This window comes from Bombus vosnesenskii, unplaced genomic scaffold, assembly GCF_011952255.1.
Source record: "Bombus vosnesenskii isolate JDL3184/JDL3185 unplaced genomic scaffold, Bvos_JDL3184-5_v1.1 scf7180000013355, whole genome shotgun sequence".
NCBI lineage: Eukaryota > Metazoa > Arthropoda > Insecta > Hymenoptera > Apidae > Bombus > Bombus vosnesenskii.
The window spans coordinates 109,487-130,883 of NW_022882990.1; the positions used below are offsets into that span (position 1 = coordinate 109,487).

Sequence of the window (21,397 nt, forward strand, 5' to 3'; positions counted from 1 at the left end):
CTATAGATTATTACAGCTCTTTGATTATCTCCGATTTTTAAGTATACTCGCATTCGATTCGCAGTTTTCAAAAATAGGAACCTCCCATGGATGGCCTAGGGAGCAACTAAACTTAAGCCATATTTCATACATTTTATATATATATTTCATTTTATATATTTCACATATAAGAAGGAAAGAAGCATATATCACATTTGTTAGGAGCATCGCGACGAGAGAAACCGAGGAACAGATCGGTCAGCTTGCGCGTGAGAGTCATCGCCGAGATTGAATCTGTCTGAAAAGCGGGTGAACCCGGCGCGTATCAGTAGGTTCCTTCCGCGTGGTGCTTTCGCCGTCGTTCCACTCCCTGTCGTTGCAACTCGTTCTGTTCGGCTCCGTTTTCTTCTTAGCACGTGACGAGAGGTTCCCCCGGACTCCTCTGCTCGTCCTTGTCGGGTTCCACTCGTTCCGTCCCACGTCAGCCTACGGTTCATCCATAAATGCCTCCCGTTTCTCACATGACCGGTAACGTGGTGCTTTCTCTGTCGCTTAAATCGGTCTATCGAGTTGCATGTAAGAGAAGAGGCAACAACAGGCAGCGTTCTAACAACCACCGACCGATCGTTCGATCCTTCTTCTCCTCCATCTCCCAGCGTCATCGTTTCTTCGTCCTTTCTTCGCGTGTATTTTCCTTCGTCCTCCACCTCAAGTCCCTGTAAGTACGTTCTTCTTCCCTCTCGGAGCGTAATTGCAGCGTCGTGCTTTCTTGCTCGCTTCAATCAGTCCTCCTCGTTGGATGTATGTACGTAACCAGGAGGACCATCGTCCTCGCGCTTCCACAGAGAACGTCTATCCTCTTGACTGCTTCTCTTATCCTCCACCTGCTAGCTCGTAAGGTTTTCCTTCTTTTCACGTGACTGAAGTAACTCGCTTTCTCGCTCAACTACACGATCCTCCGTCTTCCTCTTTCCTGTTCGAACTCGTGACTCGTCGGTCTTCGCTGGTGCCTCTCGCGGCACCTCTCGCTTTCACTCGTCCGTGTGAAGAGGCTATCGCAGGCCCTGAGAGCTCAGTATCCGCCGGACCGTCGCGTGGTTCGATGTCGTGCACGAAGCACGACTGGTGCTAAAGCCTGAGAAGAAGAAAGTGTTTTTCGCTTAGTCGTTACATCGGTACGTTCGTCTCTTTGCCGGTCTTTGGGTAAAAAGCTAAATCAGGCCTGTGGACACGCGTGACCTCTCTGGGAAAATTGTGATCACTTCGACAGTATCGAGACAAAGAAATCTTATCAGGGTACCGTGCACCGTGCTCAATTGAACATGGGCAGATTCGATTCGTTCAGGTAAGGATTCTTCACTTGTTCCTTCGGAGTAACTACTCTGGTCTTGTTGGATGCTATAGAGTATGGTTATAAGGTCAACTAGGAGCTAGAGTCAATGGGTTTGGAAGGAATTAGTAACTGGCAAGGCATTTTCTTTTTGTTATCGTTGAAACGCGTATTTTGCAAATATCGCTGTGAGAGATTTTGAATTTTTGACTTATTGTCTTGGGAAACAATTGATTTCGACGAAATTAATTGCCTTCTTTTGAAAGAATTCAGTAGTATGATCAATATAACGATCCGAAGACTTAACCCCTTGGAATACCTCGCAAGCCGCTCATAATGATGCAGACAATGGTCCGAATACGACGAAAATAAATTGTTAGAAACATGAATTTTAGTAGGTAAATTTAAAGGACTGACAATTGTCGAATATAGATTGCATATAACATTTTAATGCTCTTTATGCAATAAGATATCAAAGTATATAATGACTGCCAACAATTTTTAGTCTAAATTATTATTTTATTTCGATCGAAATTATATATTGAACTTTGTATAGATAATTTTAAACATTGCATTCAGTAAGCTATCATACATTACACGTTACGCTTGTGCAATAGGCTTTTACTTTCAAAAACCCGCTATCTTAATAGTATGATAATACTACCGTACCTATCCTCTGTCAGGGACTTCAGTGAGTCTTTCTTATATGTATTCTGACAGCCACTAAGGAAATATGTTGCTTAAAGAAATTGCGAGACGAAGGGTTGATCCGCGACGTTTGTTCCACGTAGAATACGTGGAGAATTACGAAAGTGATTCAAATAAAAAATTTGGCATTTTGGCACTTACTTTGTATCTTTTTCTGACCAATATTGAAATGACATATATTCGCTTTCAAAAGAAGTAATTAAGGGTTAAATATTTTAGCAGGGATGTATCTAACAACTTTAGATTATTACAAAATTTGAAACAACAGAAATAGAAATATATAATGAAGATAATAGAAATGTTTAATAATAATAATAAAAAAGAAAGAAAATCATGAAATATTACTTTAGAGAATGCGTATTCATTTATTCTAGTATTTTTATTTATAAATTTATATTTACAGCTTTTTACATAAATATTTACAGTTCAAAAATAGCAAAACAAAACGATTAATGTCCAAGAATATTTTTGAGATTCCTATTTTTATTATTCCCAATTGAAAAACTGAAGCATTCTCTAACAGATATAATTTGCAATCAAATTATTTATGAAATATCATGCAAATGTAATATCACATTTACCAAGAGAAAGTGTTTTCTTATTTTATGACTGAATTTAGCAACACTCAATGATATTTCTGAGATTGACTTGTTACTTTAAACAAAGCATTTTGTCCACGAATTAGCTCAAAATATATTTATAAATAAATCGATATTTTATATGACCTCCTTTTGCCTTCTCAGAAGCGGCTGTTCTTCTGAGAAAGTTGCCGAATAACTTTTTAATAAACTTGTTCAGCATTTTCTATCATTTTCTCCTCAATACTTCAAACAGCTGATTCCCATTTTTCACATTTTTAACTTTCTTTCCGTTCCTGACTCATTTTAGACAATTTTATACGTATTGTGCATTATTGCGTTATTTATCCCTTCTAGCTCTACCTCTGTAGCATTCTGTAGCCGGATTTTATATCTGTAATTTCTTACCGTAAATACGAAAGATAAAGATCTTTGCTCAGAAGTAGTTTCTAATACAATTCTATAAGTATTTTGAATATTCTATGCAATTTCATACAAGTGCTATGGATTCTTAACCAAGAAATATAAAACTTGTGTCGAAAAAGTTAAGATGAAAGGAACATGGAAGAATATAATGTAGAAGGAAAAACAAATATCCACATATTTTATAAAGAATCGTTCGAAAGAATGCCAAAAAATAAGTCACTATGAATCTGCAAAAGTTGCCTGAAAAATGCCGAATTGCTAATTTTGATTCCGGTAATCCCAGTATCACAGACTTAAACGGAGATTTAAACACGAAACGACTAACGCGAGGCAAAAACTATCTAAAAATTCATTTACATAATCCATGGCCTAAAAAACAGTCCACCAAAAATATTTCGTCGTGATCAGAAGACCGGCAAACACATACAGGCTGACTTTTGCACAACACCAGTGTGTGTACGTGTTCGAGTCTAATAAGGAGAGACACAGTCGAACTGAACGAAGTCTGACTGGAATAGGGTCTCGGCTTCGAAGGCTGATGCACGGTGAATCCTCGACGGAGGCTCGTTGCGTGTATCTTTAATTGTGCTCGGTTGCCTAAGATCTGACGTGTATCAACGTAACGAGTTAAGTAACGCGTGGGCGTTCAGTGTGTACGCGATATAGAAATGTCAGATTTCTCATGGTAATCCCGTATGTTGTACCGTTGCGGATACCAAGCATCGCGAGTCATTTCTGTCGATTGTGTGTGCTCGTTGCGAGCGCGTGCAGGGAATCAGAATCGATCGTAAATTCGTCGACGGGACAGGAAGTGGACGTTCAACAGTGAAAGTCGACGGATACGTTTTTCAAATTTTCGAGTCACGAATCACGCTTCTTGACCCTCCTGCTGTTTAGTAGCACAGATAGAACGTTGCTGATAAAGATGAGTCGTTTGCTGGGTAAAGGGGAATCATTTTATTGTAATGATACGACGATGTGTAGCAATTGTTGTGTTATATTGGTGATTACCGGAATGATACGACCCGCATAACGGAACAGTTTCGGTTGTCAAACTGGCTCTATCAAGAGAAACTGTGGCTTACGCTAAGTTTAAAAGTATCCGGATACCTGATTATTTTTAAGACGTATTTCAATTCCAAAATTAAAAGCAAGTAGATTCGTAATAGATTTATTTCTTTTATGATAATCGTAACTATATACGTTCATCAAAGTATTCGAACATATATTATCACAACAAATTTTTACGGATATATAATGTTCGTAATACGAAACCTTGTAAAATTCCACTAACACTGTACCGAGACACGACTATCCTAATTATATCGATAAGATTTGAAATCAATCTTGAATCAATTTGAAAATGTACATAAAAGTAGCAAGATATTCGTTGTAATCCTTTAAGTGAAAAAATTGAAAATACATCTTTTAGTGAAAAATTAGTATATAATACGAATAGTGGTCTTAAATATACATATAATCAGTGTTGAAAAGATGATATCTAAGTTCTGTTTCTAAAAGCAAAATTTTATTTAATGCGATTAAATGAATTCCTGGTTCCATTTATCTGATCGTGAATTCCTACTATATGAAAAGAAAATCATAGGCGGAGGGGTGAATCAGTGAATTTCCATTATATGTGAACTCCACTTATGCACAAACTATTTTTCCGAATCCTACTCTAGCGTATTTGTTCGGATTTTTATTTTATTAAAATATATCAGGAAATATTTCACATTTTCAAACGTGAGTTATTAAAATAGAATGAAGAGTAGAAACGTAAATAAGGAGAAAATATCGTAACGTTGTAATTAGTGTGGAGAAACCGTTCAGACGATGCATCTATATGGCAGCGTGAATCATATGTTCTTACTTAACTTATGCATAACGTTTATTGAGTAAACGATCGTACACTGAAGTGTATTTTTCATGAACTAAAGAACATTGATTTCTATGAACTAAGTTCGCGTTTTACGATACTATATTCGTGATTTCTTATCAGGTATGAATAGTGTCGCTGAAATAAAATAAATAACGTTAGAGTAGATAAAAATTAATATTTCGATAAACGATGTAAAAAAGTGTGAAAACGACAGACAGATGTACTTAACATTTTGTAGAATGTCTTAACAATGTAAATATATTCATAGTAGAAAATAGAATACTAATTATACCAAATATTAATTTTTAACTTACTTTACTATCTCGAATCTGTATATTACTGTCACATTTACTTAATTTTTTAATTGAAAATCAAAGGACATAAGCCAAATAATAAAATAGGAATTACGTTCATAATTATTAAAATTATAAGTAATTCATTGTACGTAATCCTTAAGGATTGACAAGTGTTAGTTACAAAATTTTCCCAACAATAGATTTGCATCACACAAACGTAATTACGATGTATTTGCTAAAGCAAGAGTAAGTTTTAACGACATGAACACTTTTCACTTGATTCAACAAAAGACGATAGAAACGAAAACGCGTCATTTCAAATGAGCTGTTGTCTTGTTAAATTTCCAGTAAACTATCTGACGTTAAATGTCGAAGGAATCATGAATCGATTTTCCTCGTGATTATCACTGATCGATCGTTGTAATTGAACCGTTTAATCGCCTATACACGCTACGTAATCCTTCTTTATATTCTTAGTAGTTAACCGTTATTATGAAGCTATTGTTTAAGATATAACGTAAGTTGCAAATTTTATAGTGCGTTGATAAAATCTTCCATAAATGGTAGGAGCGATCGATTGTCGTAAAGTTCTGCGCATTGAAGTATGTAGAGCTTCCAGTGCAAGTAGTATGAGTCGCTATAGGTCAGACTCGAACGAATTCTCGCAACAGGTGAATTTTATATTTGATCTTATAATACCTAGGCTTTTATTTTATACAAAACGATATAATAATTCATGTACAATAGCTTTCCTTGCCAAATTTGCGACTCTAAATAACGAATTGCTAAAAAATAAAGATGATATTTTTGTTACATACATGTAACGTTTGAAATATGCTCGAAAAAATTGTTTAAGTTAGATCACCATAAAAATTACTTTACGGATTATTTATACGTTTAAAGAATTTCAAAGAATGTCAAGAATATTTTTTTCATATGTGCGATTAAATTTTGAAAAGTACTTAATGTAAAATTAAATTACATTAAAGTAATTAACGATGAACATTAATATTTGAATATTAATTTAAAAATACTTTGGATTTTACTCGCGGTCATCTTATTCTCTATGGTAATTTTTTGACATACTTTTAATTATATTATTTGAAACAATAAAAAAATTTTTTAATTTTAGGATGATAATCAAGGCATAATTATTAATACTTTTAATATGTAAATGAAAAGATTTTAAATTGTACACGCTTGTCTGTGATGATATAATTGGGTACAGCGTGATTCTATGTGAAAAAAATAAATGAAAAATATGGAATTTTTTTATATGACGCTTCGTTTTTGAGAAAATCAAGTTTGAAAAGTTATTAAGTATACTTAAACTTGTCTAAGTGCAGACTAAGCATGACTAAAGAGTCAGCTGGAGATTATTACATATACGAAAATAAATAAAAAATGTGAGAATAAATTTTGTCCATTTAAGCTGTCAATTTTCTAGAAAATAAAGTTTGAACGCTTAAATGTTAAGAACTGGTCAGGCATACGATACGATCTCAAATTTATTTTTCTCTAAAAGAAAGCATTTTATGAAAAAATTTTATTCCATATTTCTAACTTATTTTTCCTCGTAGGGATCATCCTGTATCCCTTGTACCACCAGTTACGGAACATCGCGTATATATTTAAAAAAATTGCTTATTTCAGAAACACAAGCCACTAGACTTTAAGATCTAGTTGATCATTTAGAAACAAGTGCACTTTTGTGGTATTTACACGTGTACGTACTGAAGAAACGTTTACTTCGCTGAATTTTGTAACATTATTCAAGTAAATAATTGTATTTAACAGTATTCTTATCGAATATTTAGATTAATTGGTGTGAAACTATTTGCGATAGAGAACTATCCGATAAAGTGAATTTCGATGTGTTTATAGCTACATGCATTTACGTAAAAATACATTCTATGGATCGTAAAAGTAGTAACGATTTAATTGAATAAAGAGGATTCTCTTGTTACTGAGAATTACTGCGACTTGAATCACGAGAGTTTCCGAGAGATAAATTATACGAATATACGAAGAAAAATTCCAGAATCAGCCGTGGAGAACACGGTGAGTAAGAAAAGTATGCCTATTAACGAAAGCAGTTAAAATTCACTAAATTACCGAATATGTTTAATGAGTTTGATTTAGCAATAAATATTTTATTAATTTAGCAATATTTAGCATTGATTTAGCAATAAATATTTTATTAAACGTCGTAAAGCATATATTTCACAGCTTCTTTTTTATGAAACTTCAAGAATTTGAATTTATATTTGTCATACACAATTTACTTTAGACTTTTTATAATTCTAACAGATGCTTTTTTATTATTTTATATTATTTTATAATATTATAATAACGAAGTTTAGCATCAATACGCGAAACAATTTATTTTTAGAGCTTTGTTTCATTTTTGTTAGAATTGAAATGTCCTTATACTAGTGATACTAGTTTATATTTTTCTATGGGGAATTCATTTCGTGATTAGTAACATAGATTCCATTTTATAAGCATTACAGAAATTTTCCTGTAACTCAAAAATTAATAAACACTTTTTCGGTTAGCTATTCTACTTATTTATATCGAGAATCATTTTCCTTTTCATGATCGAATTACGCAATTACATAGTCGATAGTATTAGACTCGTGATTTATAGCGAAATGATAGTGTACAGTGTACATTAAAGCATACAATTTTTCATTAAATGGATCGAATTAATGTGTTGCATAGTTTTTTGTCATCTTACCGTAGCCGACAACCTTTAATCCTTTCAATTACGGTATCCCATTCATTGCTTCCTTATTGAGAAGATATTGATCTCTCACTTTGAAGGACATAATCTGTATGATACACTATGGTAAAAAATACGAATAATTATGAAGATAAAAAGTAAACGTTCTATAATTGAAATATACTAATATTTTGTAATAATTTACATATTTAAATAAATGTGTTTTGTAAATATAATTACGTTGTTATATTTTAGATACGAGCCATTGATCGTAGACAATTACATGTAATTAGCAACCTTCACGCAGTTTTGTTGGATACCGACAAGTGTGATATTAAATGAGCCATACGTAATAATTATAGAAAAATGCCATGAAATTTGTAAAACATTATAGTTCCGCGAAGTGAATGTATTACAACAGTAAAAGTTATCAGTAAAAGTTTACGAATCGTAAAAATTTAAATCAATATTTAATGAAATCTAGATACATAAGATTTTATATAAAAATTTGAATATTCCTATATAGCTTTCAGCAAAACCAGCTTGCCAAAACTACGAAAACTTTCACGACAGAATAATTATTTCTTATGTAATTTTTCATTTCTATAATTCGGTAACAATTTGTACGTTCTAGCTTGAATAATTTGTAATTTTATCGAAGAAGCGTTAAATATTAATTTTGAAAGTGTATCGAAATTTTTATAAGGTATATGATTTAAGCGCTACAACGAACTCCACTGGATGTCTCTAATTATGTTCCAAGCTTGAGCGATTGTGTTTCGCAACGTTTAGTATGCATTATGTAAAATATAGAAGCTCATTATTTCATACATCGTTACCTTTATTATCATCACTATGGTAATTGTTATTTCTGGTATTTCATTTCAGTGTAGATTAAACATTGCGTTTTCTTTTTTTAATAATCCATATACGCTACTGTGCAAAAATCTGAGGCGTAGGAATCGAAATCTTTTACTCCAAATTGTTGGCTCATTTTGGAAAATATAGACTGAAGACATGCATATACGAAATCGTTTAGAATGTGGCAAACGGGAAAAATTAAAGCTACAAACCAGTGCTTGGAGGTAATATAAATAGAATGGCAGGAACTAGTGAGTTTACTGAAAAACTATTACTCGAAATAGTTTTCCTTATCTAACAAGTAAAAAGAGGAAAACGAAAATGAACCAATAATATTAGTACTAACTAATTACTAAATAGTAATTACTTATAAACTAGTGTTACACAGACTAAATATTACTAATTAATATTAAAAACGAAACAAATATTAATTATTAAATTAAGTACTTGAATTAAGTACTTTTTAAAACACAGAAACAGAATAAAAATAACACCAAGTGTTTCTTAGTCAAATATTAATTCATGAAAGTGAAATATTTCCATTAGTAATAGTATTTTAAGCTTTTTGTTTGATTAGTTCAGTTATTTGGAACGTCTCAGAGGCATACATGCTGTTAATAGTCTTAAGTAGGTATTTCTACAGGCATCGTGGACATAAGAGAAGCACGCTTTCACACGCACAATGTAAAAATATACTATCTTCCACTCCATTTTGATACGTGTTTCTAGCTCGTTTAACACGAACGATATATTATATAAATAACATATCTGCAAGAGTTTTCCATTGATAGAAAGTAAGCGTAAAAGTAAAGATTTATAGAAATCATGCGTGCACGTACAGTGAAATCTTTGCCATTCTCGTGCAAAAGTTCCGAATCTCATTTTACTTATCACGTGCGTTCTACCGAAAAATGTTAAGAACAGCGATTAAATTTAAGTTTCCTAAAAAATAATGAAAGGAAATTAATTGTATATATTGTATCGCTGTAATATAGGTATTTTTATAAAAATGAAGTTATGGTTAAAGTGCCTCCAAAAGTATTTTTAAACTGTGTATTATCATAGATCACCACAATAGTTACTATTATTATTACAAAGCATAATACTCTAAAATTAATTTTGGATTAAATTACTTAATTTTAACGGCCACTAATGACAATTAATGCGTAAAATGTAGAATGTAAATTAAAATTATATGTCGTGAACTAAAAGTAAGGGTACACAAAAATTTATTGAGATAGGATTAATAATACAAACATAAGTAAAGAAAATTAAGTAACGATATATTAATTTCTATTTTTATCTTCTAGTTTCGATAGGCAGTTTAATTTGGCGCATGGCGCGAAACGTTTGGCGCGAAACGTGGCGCGAAAGCAAACATGTCAGAGAATAAAATCAAAAATTAAGAGTGAAAAGATACATATGACATTATAAAACCGCGTGCACGCGTGGAAATAAAAGAAAAGCTCAAAATAGTAACAAATTTGTGTGCATTTGTTCTTAAAATTTAAGAGTGACTAAAAGAAAGAGCGACCAAACGTAACTAAAATTACATTGTAGCACGTTATAGTATAATTCTTATTACCATATAAGACTATAAAGAAACGATAATTACGCAGTTTTTTAATTTTTACATTGCTTCTTCAATACTGCAGCACCAAAGTTAGCTATGATGTGTAATAGGAAGCGTTTTATGCAGTTTTTACTTGCTCATAAATCCGTTGTTTTGTATTAATCATTCTTTACGAAGTGCGGAATATACAAGATGTATTGAAGTGAAAGGAATTAGTTTTAAATGAGATTCTTCAAATTCCTCGATTAACATGCTCTAGGAATGTTGCGGTATTTTTCAGGTGACGCGATCAACTTATTTATTTTGACTGACTTCAAGAACAAATCGTTGTTATTATAATTGAAATTAATTCTCAGTAATTCCAAATAATTTTGTTTATACGATTGTTACTGAAAATTTAACTCGCTCATTAGTATTAATTGAAATTTATCATTCAAATAATGGATCTAACTAAGTTGTGTATCGTATACATTATCAAAATTTTCCTAATAATAATTTATTATAGGGAAAGTCCAATTCTTTTTAAATTGTAAGTTTCAAGAAACAGATACATCTGTACAAATATATTATTATCAGACTTATTTACAAACTATTCTCTTTCCGCGCTATAAGCTCTATGTACTACATAAAATATTATACAAAAAAAAAAAAAAAAAAAATAAAGTTCTTAATTTCTTCTTAATTACAGGCTAATAAGTACATACGAGTTTATGATCCCGAATTGTTTTCGAACATCATAATAAAATAAAATGCACCAACAAAATGCTAAAATTATTTTTTGCTTCAGTCGAGAATCTTTTATTAGAAACTAGTTTTTCTGTTATTCCTTCTAAAGAGATTACATACTTTGTTATATTATTTGCTTAATATCTTGAAGGATTATTTCTTATTTATAATATTTGTCTCATTCTTATCGCCATCCGTATTGTTTCCTACTGGCAACTTTTCATTCCTTCGATGATAATACTTTGCACATTCAGTCCTTTTTAAATGCTTTCTTCAGAGGAACTACCATAAAGCAAACTGCCCAATTTCATGCCATGATTTTAATATGAAAATCCGTGGCCTTATTCGCATGTAATAGTATTAACTACTTATATTGTGATATTGAGCCACAGTCGTCGTACAGATTATGGTTCAAATGCAACAACGACAGATTGCATTCGTAATGAAGTTTCATTTTAACACTATCTTAAGCTTAAGCTTAAGGACCATCGGGCATAAATTACATACACTGTTCGAATACTTCACCTTTTTTGCCAAGTGCGAAATCATCCCCCATCATCGCACGAGCACTTTTTCGGCAGAAATCCATCATATGGTTTAGACACGGTTTAGAAAATTACTCAAATGTGTTCTAAAAAATCTTAAAGTAATGAATTGGTCCAAACGACACTACAGAATTTTAGGGTAAAAGATTTTTTAATATAATCAAAATTCTCGTGGCCCGTCCTTTACTTTGAACCTAACACTATAAGGATGTAATTTTAGGCGAAGTTCGTAGATTATAATTGAACAAAACGATTAGAAAGATCTTAATGAAAGTCTTCCTTTGAAATCTTGACATATAAAACTTCTTAAAATAGTCGAAACCCATGACCTCTTCTACGAACCTGATCGTTCTATTGTAGAGCTACGTGAATGCAAGTTTAGGAAACAATCGTACGTCACAATGGTAATTTAAACGACATTCGACAAAGTAGAGTCATATATTCAGAATTTTTAGATAAAAATCTTTCTGTAAGGTGAACTAATTCAAATGCATAGTCTCCTTTCATATTTTAATCTTGATCGTTCTACTGCAATTTACGGTAATTTTCAACTTGACTCGTGCCATTTTAACGCCATAGAAAACGTAATTTTACGAAAAGTTCGTGCCTATAAATATCGCAATGTTAATGTGAACGATACTTGACAAAAGAGTTAGAAAGATTAAAGAAATGCACATAAGATAGAAGGTCGCCCAAAATAATTGACTCATAGCCTGTCCTATATTTTAAGCCTGGTGGTTCTCTTCGAACTATACGTATACGAGATACATATCTGAATATATGAGTGCAATTTTAAGAAATTGAACGTTATCAAGTGTATTCCGCGAGTCTGTGTTACGGTTATCGTCCCAGATGACGAACGTTACGACGATTAGTAATCTAATAATGCACGTGTTCGTTCTACCGTAAATCCACTACGGTTGTAAACACAGGTATCCTTACGGGAGTGCAACGTCCTTCGCGTTGTCTCTGTTGCAGAGGCGCACGTCCTCAGTTTCACCGGCGGCCGCGACAGGAAATTTTCAAACGACTCAACGGCAAAACGAAAAAATTACAGCTTGTCGAACGGAACTGACGAGTCAATGAACACTGGCGCGGTCACGGTTAGATTACATGCCTGCGGAAAGTAGCTTTCCGTGATATGTAGCTCGTTAATCATTTCACAGAATAGCGCGTATTTCGTTAGTCGCGACAACAGCGTAGCCAAGTAATCACGTTAGGTCCGTATCATTTGGCCGACACTGTTTTCACCGACAATTCATCGACGCTAAACTTCACCGATACTAGACTTCACCGACATCAGCTTTGACCGACAACAACAGTGACCGACATAGAGTTTAACCAACTGGTTACAGCGAGCTCGGCCAAAGTACGCATTTAGTTTCTAGTATTGTATCAGTTTGCGTTCCATTTTCGCCCGTATAACACGTGCAGCATTGATTTAACGTACATACGTAGGCGATGCTCGTTCGCTCCGCTCGCTCGAAAAAATCTAGTCGAAACGAATATCAATTTGCCGCGCGAGCGTACGAAAAGAAGACGTTTTCGTCGAAGATCACGCCCTCCCTCTGAATTTGTATTAATTTAGATTATAATTCTCCTGGCGAGCGAGCAACGCTGACGACTCTACCACTCGCTGCTATCCATAAAACACAGTATGCCTTATTAACACGTTGACTGGCACGCGTGTTTTCAAAGAAATCTCCGTCAGGCCACGCGTACAGCAGTACCAAGCGTTCTCTGCTAGGTGCTCCCATCGATATTTTAGTAATGCGAGTCGCTCCAGTGGTGGTCTCAAGAATGATCTTTCGTTTCGTTTGTTCGCAACGTTAAAACCACTAGCTGTTGTTGTATATAACGAAGGAAAGTGTGGTATAGATTATTTCGACCAAATGGTTTCTTATGCCACCACAATTAGAAAAGGACTCAAATGGTACAGAAAACTTGGCATTCGATTCTTTCTGGGAATTTATGTTGCAAACGTTTTGACGGTTTACAAAATTGCAACAAGGAAAAATATAAATATTAGAATATTTAGACGATTATTAGTTGCAAAATTATTCGGGTTGTCTGAAAATACAAAAAATCCTTGTCTTCGACGGAGCCGGCATAATATCGCCGTTCGGAAAAACGATTTCGGAAGAAGCATTAGACGCGCGTGGAAACTACGTTATGCAAATAAAAGACGTCGAATGGACCGAAGAAAGGCACAAAAGAATTTGAAGAAAACAACAACTTATTGTCCAAATTGTCCCGACCAATCTCGGCTATGTATAGAATGCTTTAAAGTTTTACATTCTAAATAACTTTTTTAATAAACCATTTTCGTATTTTTATTTTATAACAATTCAACTATTATTACAATTAATTGTTAATTAACAATTTATTATTATGGAATATCTTTCCAAATACCTACGACGATCCTTCGCAAGTAGTCACCCGAATATGGGTTACGTGGCCGGACCAGAAACTTTGCTGACACCCGAATACGGGTGTCGTGGCGGTCAACGTGTTAAAACGTTTATATCGTCGATCATTGTTGTCGGTAAAATCTAGCGTGGATGAACTATGGTTAGTGTACCGTTGTCGATGAAAACTATATCGATCGATTCGGATCGGCGAAATAATCCGTACGCGATCATGTTCCTATAAATTTGACAACACTTCGTGTTTTTCCAACGTCGATTCGATGTCTTTGACCAAATAGCTCGAAATCGCGAGACGAAGTTCTCACGCTCCTTGTGCGTTTATAAATTTGGTCCGTTCGCTTGAATATCGTTTGACTGTATCTGTATCATTGTGTTGAGAGCCACGTAAAACCGATACTAACAAAGTCCACTGTTATAAAGTATTTTTATTACAAATCAGCTTCTCAACATTCGCTATCATAAATGAATATATGAACTATTTAGGAGCAAAAATGTTCTATCCTATTAAGTGAAGATTCCACAATTTTAATGCTAGGATGCATAGTTAGCAATTCTTCAAGAATAAAACAATTAACTTCGATCAGCTTAACTTCCGTGTAGTTGATCAAAATAACCGACTTTAATGACATTAATTAATTCCATTAAATTGATTAATATTTCTTAGGAATCGCAACTTACAATGACGCATTTTTGGAAATTTGAATAATTTCACGTAAAATATATAGATAGACGCTCCTGTTTCGTCTGAGATAAGCAGATACGTTTTTCTCTGGATGCCTTGTATAACGTGGTAGAAATGAGATAATAGATGGCAGAAGGAATAGATGTGATTTGTTCTACATAATACATGCTTCTCTCACACAGTCGTAAAGACACAACATCTTTGTTGCGGGTTGAAACTGTCATGTCTCAAATTGAAACCTGCATAGCATTGCGTGATGCAGAAAGCAAACGAGACACGTCAGAAGCGAATGAAATACGAACATGAAAGTACTGGCATAGATACACACTCAGAGTCTTAAGACTAGAACTATCAAATCTATTAAAGTAATAAGAACTCCAAATTCTTGACTTCGTAATTACCGGAAATAATATTATATTATAAAACAATAATAACATAATAAATATACTTTTTGTCGGCATATCTTTTTAACTTTAATCATCCATACATAGAATATACAGGTACACGTTACAGACTGTTGTAGCGTTAACCATCAATTTGTATGAACATTATCACGATTATCTATCCCGGTACTATATCAGAGTGTAAAATATCGGTAATATTGAAAGTGAAGTCATACGAAGCGAACATAATATTTTTCTTGTCCCTGTATGACATAGTTATCTTTTCATCTGTATTTCATGTGATTAGGAAATGACTTCATGTGAAATAAAATTTACATTACATTAACATTTATCACGCGAAAGGCTTCCTTTCAACGAAAATTAGCATGTAATATGTTTCTAATTAAAAACTTAAATTTTAATCTGCATAGACGAAATTAGATGCAAATAGTAGGACGAAGATTGATGTTTCGCAACAGAGCATTGCTTTAAAAAATATTATTGTTCTTAAAAAAAAATAATAAAAAAGAGCAATCCGTGTGACTAGCAGATACGACTTGTTTAAATAAAAACTTTATTCAAACTTTCCTTGAATTAATTAAATGTGTTCGTCATTTTTTTTGAACAGATGATTCAGGAAGATATTTTCGTCGACACGTGCATGGAGATGAAACAAGTTTTTGTTTGAGATAACGCACATATTAACAAATATGAATGATTCATAATTATCATGATGCATTTCTAAGTAACAAATTAGATCATAAGGCAAAAGGTCAGTGCTGTCAGTGCGTGAAAAAAAAGTGACATTACGTCATTTTTTCTGTACAATCTTTTTGTTTCCTTCTACTATCTGTGATACCTAACAGTTTACACATTCACGTACAATACGTACAGTAAAACTAAGAAAATCTGGATATATTTTAGATGCATTCGTCAGATACATTTTTCCATTATCATAACGAACCTCGAGTATCATTTTGAATCAATAGAATATATCAGTTTCTTCCTCATCGTATACTAAAATTTTGTTATGCCCGTTATTCGTGACAGTTAAATCTCCGCACTGAAGCTCTTCTCATGCTTGTTTTTTTCTTTCAATATCTTATCGTACTTTAATGTTAACGACCTGCATAATCATATTGCACGATAGCTGCGAGCCGACATTGCTATAGCGAAAAAATGAAATCACTGAAAGTAGCACATTCTTTTTAACCTTATGATAGGATGAAAATTTTGAATTTTGAACTATAAGGTATTTATGAGGTCTATATAGCCGAATTTTCATTTTGTGTCAGAAATAATTTTATCTTTTTCTTTTTAATGCGCTTACTAATATAGCGTATAGCGTATAGTGTATACTACAGTTGTATACACAGAGTGACTATCATTGAATATTATTCCCAAGGTATTTGTATAGTGACTCATAAAAGTATTCGTACTTGTAAGCACTTTTTATAATTATATCGTGTGTGTTATAGGAAACATTTTAAAATTCCATTAGCGCTGTAATAAGATTCGACTATTATGACTATATTAGTAAAACTTGAAATAACTCTGAAAATATACATATATAGGAATTACAACACATTTAACACGCGTGTACATTTTGGAGATATGATAAAAGTATTTAACCAGTCAATTATCATATTGTTAGTAACCGTCAACATTCAGTGGAATCACCTTTAATATTTGTTGTATACTTAAGATTACCTACAATTTATACTGCGGGCTCGTGTTTTGTTAAATAATTTTTCATTAATTTTTTGGCAAATATCTCGTAACTTCTACATAAATTTTCTATATAAATTGGTTTCAAATTTTATCAATGTAATCATGACAGTCGTGTTTCATTACCATACTAATGAAACTTCAAAATTTTTGTTTCAAAACATACACGATATACGCGTGGATAACATTTTTCTATGATAAGCGTTACAAATATTTTCGTTAGCCAGTGCATACACAATCATCGAAAATTAATTAATTGTTACGAAATTGTAACTGATTCTCACGCTTTATAACAATTTCGATCTATCGTATAGTTCTCGACTCGCAACAAAACATTTTTTATCATAAATCGTGATAGGTCACTGCCATGAAAAGGTATTGTCACCGCGAACAGACATCCGTGATAAAACGTTGCGATTATTTACAGTGTTCTTTGAATTTAGACTTAATCCTTGAAATTATATTTCAAACTCTTAATTCCTTAATTTTACTCTGATGACGTCCCAACAAATGAAAGGATTTATAATGTTTCAAGAAAAATTTTTACACAGAATTAAAACAAGAGATCATATATATTAACAACGACTCCATCATATTTTCCCCAAATTTAAGAAGTTTATTGATGTTTGAAAAATAGAATTCAAATTACAGCAGGGTGAATAAAAAAATCTATAAGCTAAAAAATGTGATACTTCGATATATTTATTCGTCATCTTTCAGATTTATACATATTTTGTTTTATTTATTCGAATTGTTTTTTTTTTTTTTTGTTAGACTAAATACAACCAGAACATATTTGGCATTAATAAATTGGAAAAATTGCTTCTGCACCAGTACAAATACGAATTCATCTAAGAGTATAACAATCGTTTACCAAAATAATATTCTAAATTAAGACTTATGTAACATTGACAACTCAATGTACATATTTCTTCAAAATATCTCTTTAAACATTCTCAACTATTTAAACACTTAACTATAAACTATAAACACTATAAACTCAACTATAAACACTTCGTTTACTATACTACACTATGTCAACAAATTAATCGATCAAGATTTTCTATTTCCGAAATCGTAGAATTTGCATTCATCCACTTGTATACAATAGACAATTTCCTCCAATTTCGACTTCCGGAGAAACTTAACCACGCTATTCCGTAAATATTCAATTGTGCCAACGTTTCTACCAATTTCTAATCCTCCACGGTTCTTGTATACGGACATCCGGATTTCATTAAAATAATCACATTAATTTGAAAATCGAAGCGTACCAATGTGTTTCGTTAGAGAGAAAGCAGAGTTTACTCTGATACTATTAAATGGATCACAATTATATACGCGATTCGCTATTCTCCGCTGCTGGATGTGTAACTACCTTTTTTTATGCGTTGCAATCCCTTGCTTTCGAAGAGCGCGTGTTGAAGTATATCAATGGGAAGAGAGTAAATACTTCGTAGCTCGTAGTTTCGAGAGAGAAAGTAACTCGCATGTTACTTGTGGAACAGTGTAATTATGCACACATACACCTAGAAGTAGTCCTCTTTCGAGGCTAATATATTCTTATTCAGACTCAAACAAGAAATCAAGTATAAATTTCAATAGTATTGTACTTGTTGAATAAATAGTAGAGCGAAACAAGAAGGAGGCGTGGAATTGAAGATAAGAGATCAAAAATTGTCCGTTAAAAAAGATAGAAACAAGAAACGGAAGACGTAGATTGACAAGTACGTTAGGATGATAACTGAATATTATACAACGATGAACACAAATGTAAATTATGTGATTACAGTTACATCAATGCAGAGATAATAAGTTACTTCTGTTATCGTTTAAACAAGTCTATTCTGTGATATTCACATGTAGCGAAAGAAAATATTTAAAAACTTCGGTATCGTTCGTGTTGGAAACTGTCAGAAATAAGAAATAGACGTATGTATATCTATATATATTTGTATATATGTATATATGTTGCCAATTTGAAATTCATACAACACAAAATTTAAAAATATACTTAAAAGTCGAGATTAATTTATGTCATTTTCCAGTTATCGAATTAACATATTAAACAACTTAATTAACTGACTGAATTACATTGATTTATAATTAATCTATTATTATATTTTGCAATTATATTTTACCTTAATATACTTTATACATTGGATATGTTTAACTGGTTATTACCTCGAACTTAACCTTCTGTAACCAGGATTTCATTTACTCGTGAGAACAAAATACTCATAATAAATTACACTTCCTGACTCTGATCTAAAAATCAGCGATTAATAAATATCAGACATAAATTACTTGGTACACACAAAATAATAAAGTAATAAAATATAATAGCGCGATAATAAGGAAATGAAATATCAAACTTAAAATATTTAGATACGCGAGCAATATAACTTTCTATATAACCAAGCAGTATATTACGGTATATGATAGTTAATATCCATACTACGATGATCTAAGTTTCAGCGATCAGAAAGCAATTAATTTTAAAGACCAATGACTCCGGTGAATTATGCCGCGAAGAAGCGCGAGAAAAGTTACGTAAATTATTGTCACACCTGTATCTTGTGTGATTACGGTAAGAAGCGTGCGTAACGAGGATAACGATGTCAAAGATGATGAAGTCAAGGAGAGCGACTTTTAACGACAATCTTTCTCTTTCTTCTTCGCATCTTCATGACAATTTCGATTTTTTTTCTTCGGTACTCTGTTTTGTCAATATTACGATAGACTCACCGCCAGTCAAAAGAAAAGTTTCTTAAAATAGAAATTACAAAATTTCTCTAAAAATATTTTTCTATGCTATATATAAATATTTTTGATATAATATAGTTCTTACTTGATAATTCTTCAATTGTATATGAAGAAACATTTTCAATATTTAACATATAAATGTGGATTTAATTTGAAACTGCGAAATCGTGATTTTTGAAATCGTAATTTGATTGTGTAACTCACTATAAAATGTGAGGCGTGAAAAAATGTAGTTTATTAGAAATATAGAAATTTGGTATGTTTGCATTTATAAAATGTACAGGTTTATTTTTTCGAAATAACAACAAATAAACGCACAGATTTGTAAATGCAGGATATCAAATTATGGTAATTCTAGAAAATTATAATATCTACCTTCATGCAAAATTTTTTAAATGCGTTGCAGGATGTTTTCACGATTAAAGATTTTCCAATAAATTTGCATAATATTAAAAAAAAAATTTAGTTATTATATTACGTAAATTCGATTCCTTTATATTTTCCAAGTAATGAACAATAAATACACAACTTTATACATACAACATATGAAATTACTGTATTTTTAAGAAATTATAATATCTTAATTCGTACCGAATTTATAAAACGATTTGCTTTTCTCACACTTCGAATTTTGTTTTCTTCAGTTTCTAAAAATAAGAAGTAAAATATAAAACTGTAAGTGAACTATATAAATTACATTTAAAAAATCTACACATGTCAAATTACTATACTTCAAAAAAATGATATTTTACTTCGTGCAAAACTTATAAAATTTGCCTGTAAAATTTCGATATTTGCTCTTCTCATTTTTTTAAAACACTAAGAAACGATATCTCATTTCCTTCTTATAGAATTCCTTAATTCTTTTATGCAATCATTTCCTTCTATACTTAGGATTGTGCTTATACTAAACGTCGTTTTATTTCAAAGGTATTTAATATTAAACAAACAGTAAGACACACTTTTCTTTTTCTTTCTCAATGTATACCTTTCTGCTATTACGTGGCTGATAATTTATTCCGTTTAAATGTCGCCGCTATGTACAGAGCTTAAATGTAATACACAATTGGCTGAGATTAAAAAATTGCACGTACTGAAACTATCTGATTGTATAGGTCGATAATCCGATCTATTGTTCAACGGGACTAGTTTGCTCGATACCTTTGATCGTTGATATCGAAACGTGGAATTATTACGTGCAAAGAGAAACCCAATGAGTAATCTGTGCTGATTGTTTTAACGTAACGATAATGTATTAATTGCAGCTACGTATATTCGTAATTTGAATTCATTTGCATTTTATTTGAATGAATTACGAATTACGGATACAATTTATTTTTAACTCTCAAGGTACGTATGCCATTAAAAATGGGAATCACATATGTCATATTGTTGTTTACAGATCAAACATTGAGAATCAAAGAGTATTAATAACTTGCTTCCATGCTTAATAATTTATTTTCAAACGACAGTATTATATTCTATAAAACATTGGTATATATTATAATGAATGAGAATAAAAAGAAATATATAACATAATTTTTTCAAATCAACGTAATAATAAAATATGTATATATAATACGTTTATTTTAAAAAATTTTGTTTTTATTTCTCGACATAAAGATTCTTGAAGGCATGTTTGAACATATTTTGTATTTTCCTCTTCTTTTTCTTCTTCTGCTTCTTCTTCTTCTACTTTTCTTCTTCTTTTGCGTTTTGCACTGGAACAGAATATAGTGGGAAAACGGTTAGAATATCAAAAAGAACAGATTTTTTGGTA

The 21,397-nt window shown here is 32.1% G+C and overlaps 1 protein-coding gene across 1 annotated transcript in view; it reads left to right on the top strand.

The window, feature by feature from the left end:
• Window positions 1–1,010: 1,010 nt before the first annotated feature.
• The window catches only part of LOC117237033, a 72,963-nt gene continuing 52,576 nt past the window's right edge, over window positions 1,011–21,397 (top strand). Inside the window, exon 1 of the mRNA XM_033500617.1 lies at window positions 1,011–1,324. Coding sequence (XP_033356508.1) covers window positions 1,302–1,324 — 23 coding nt within the window. The 5' untranslated portion in view covers window positions 1,011–1,301. The remainder of the gene's footprint in view (window positions 1,325–21,397) is intronic.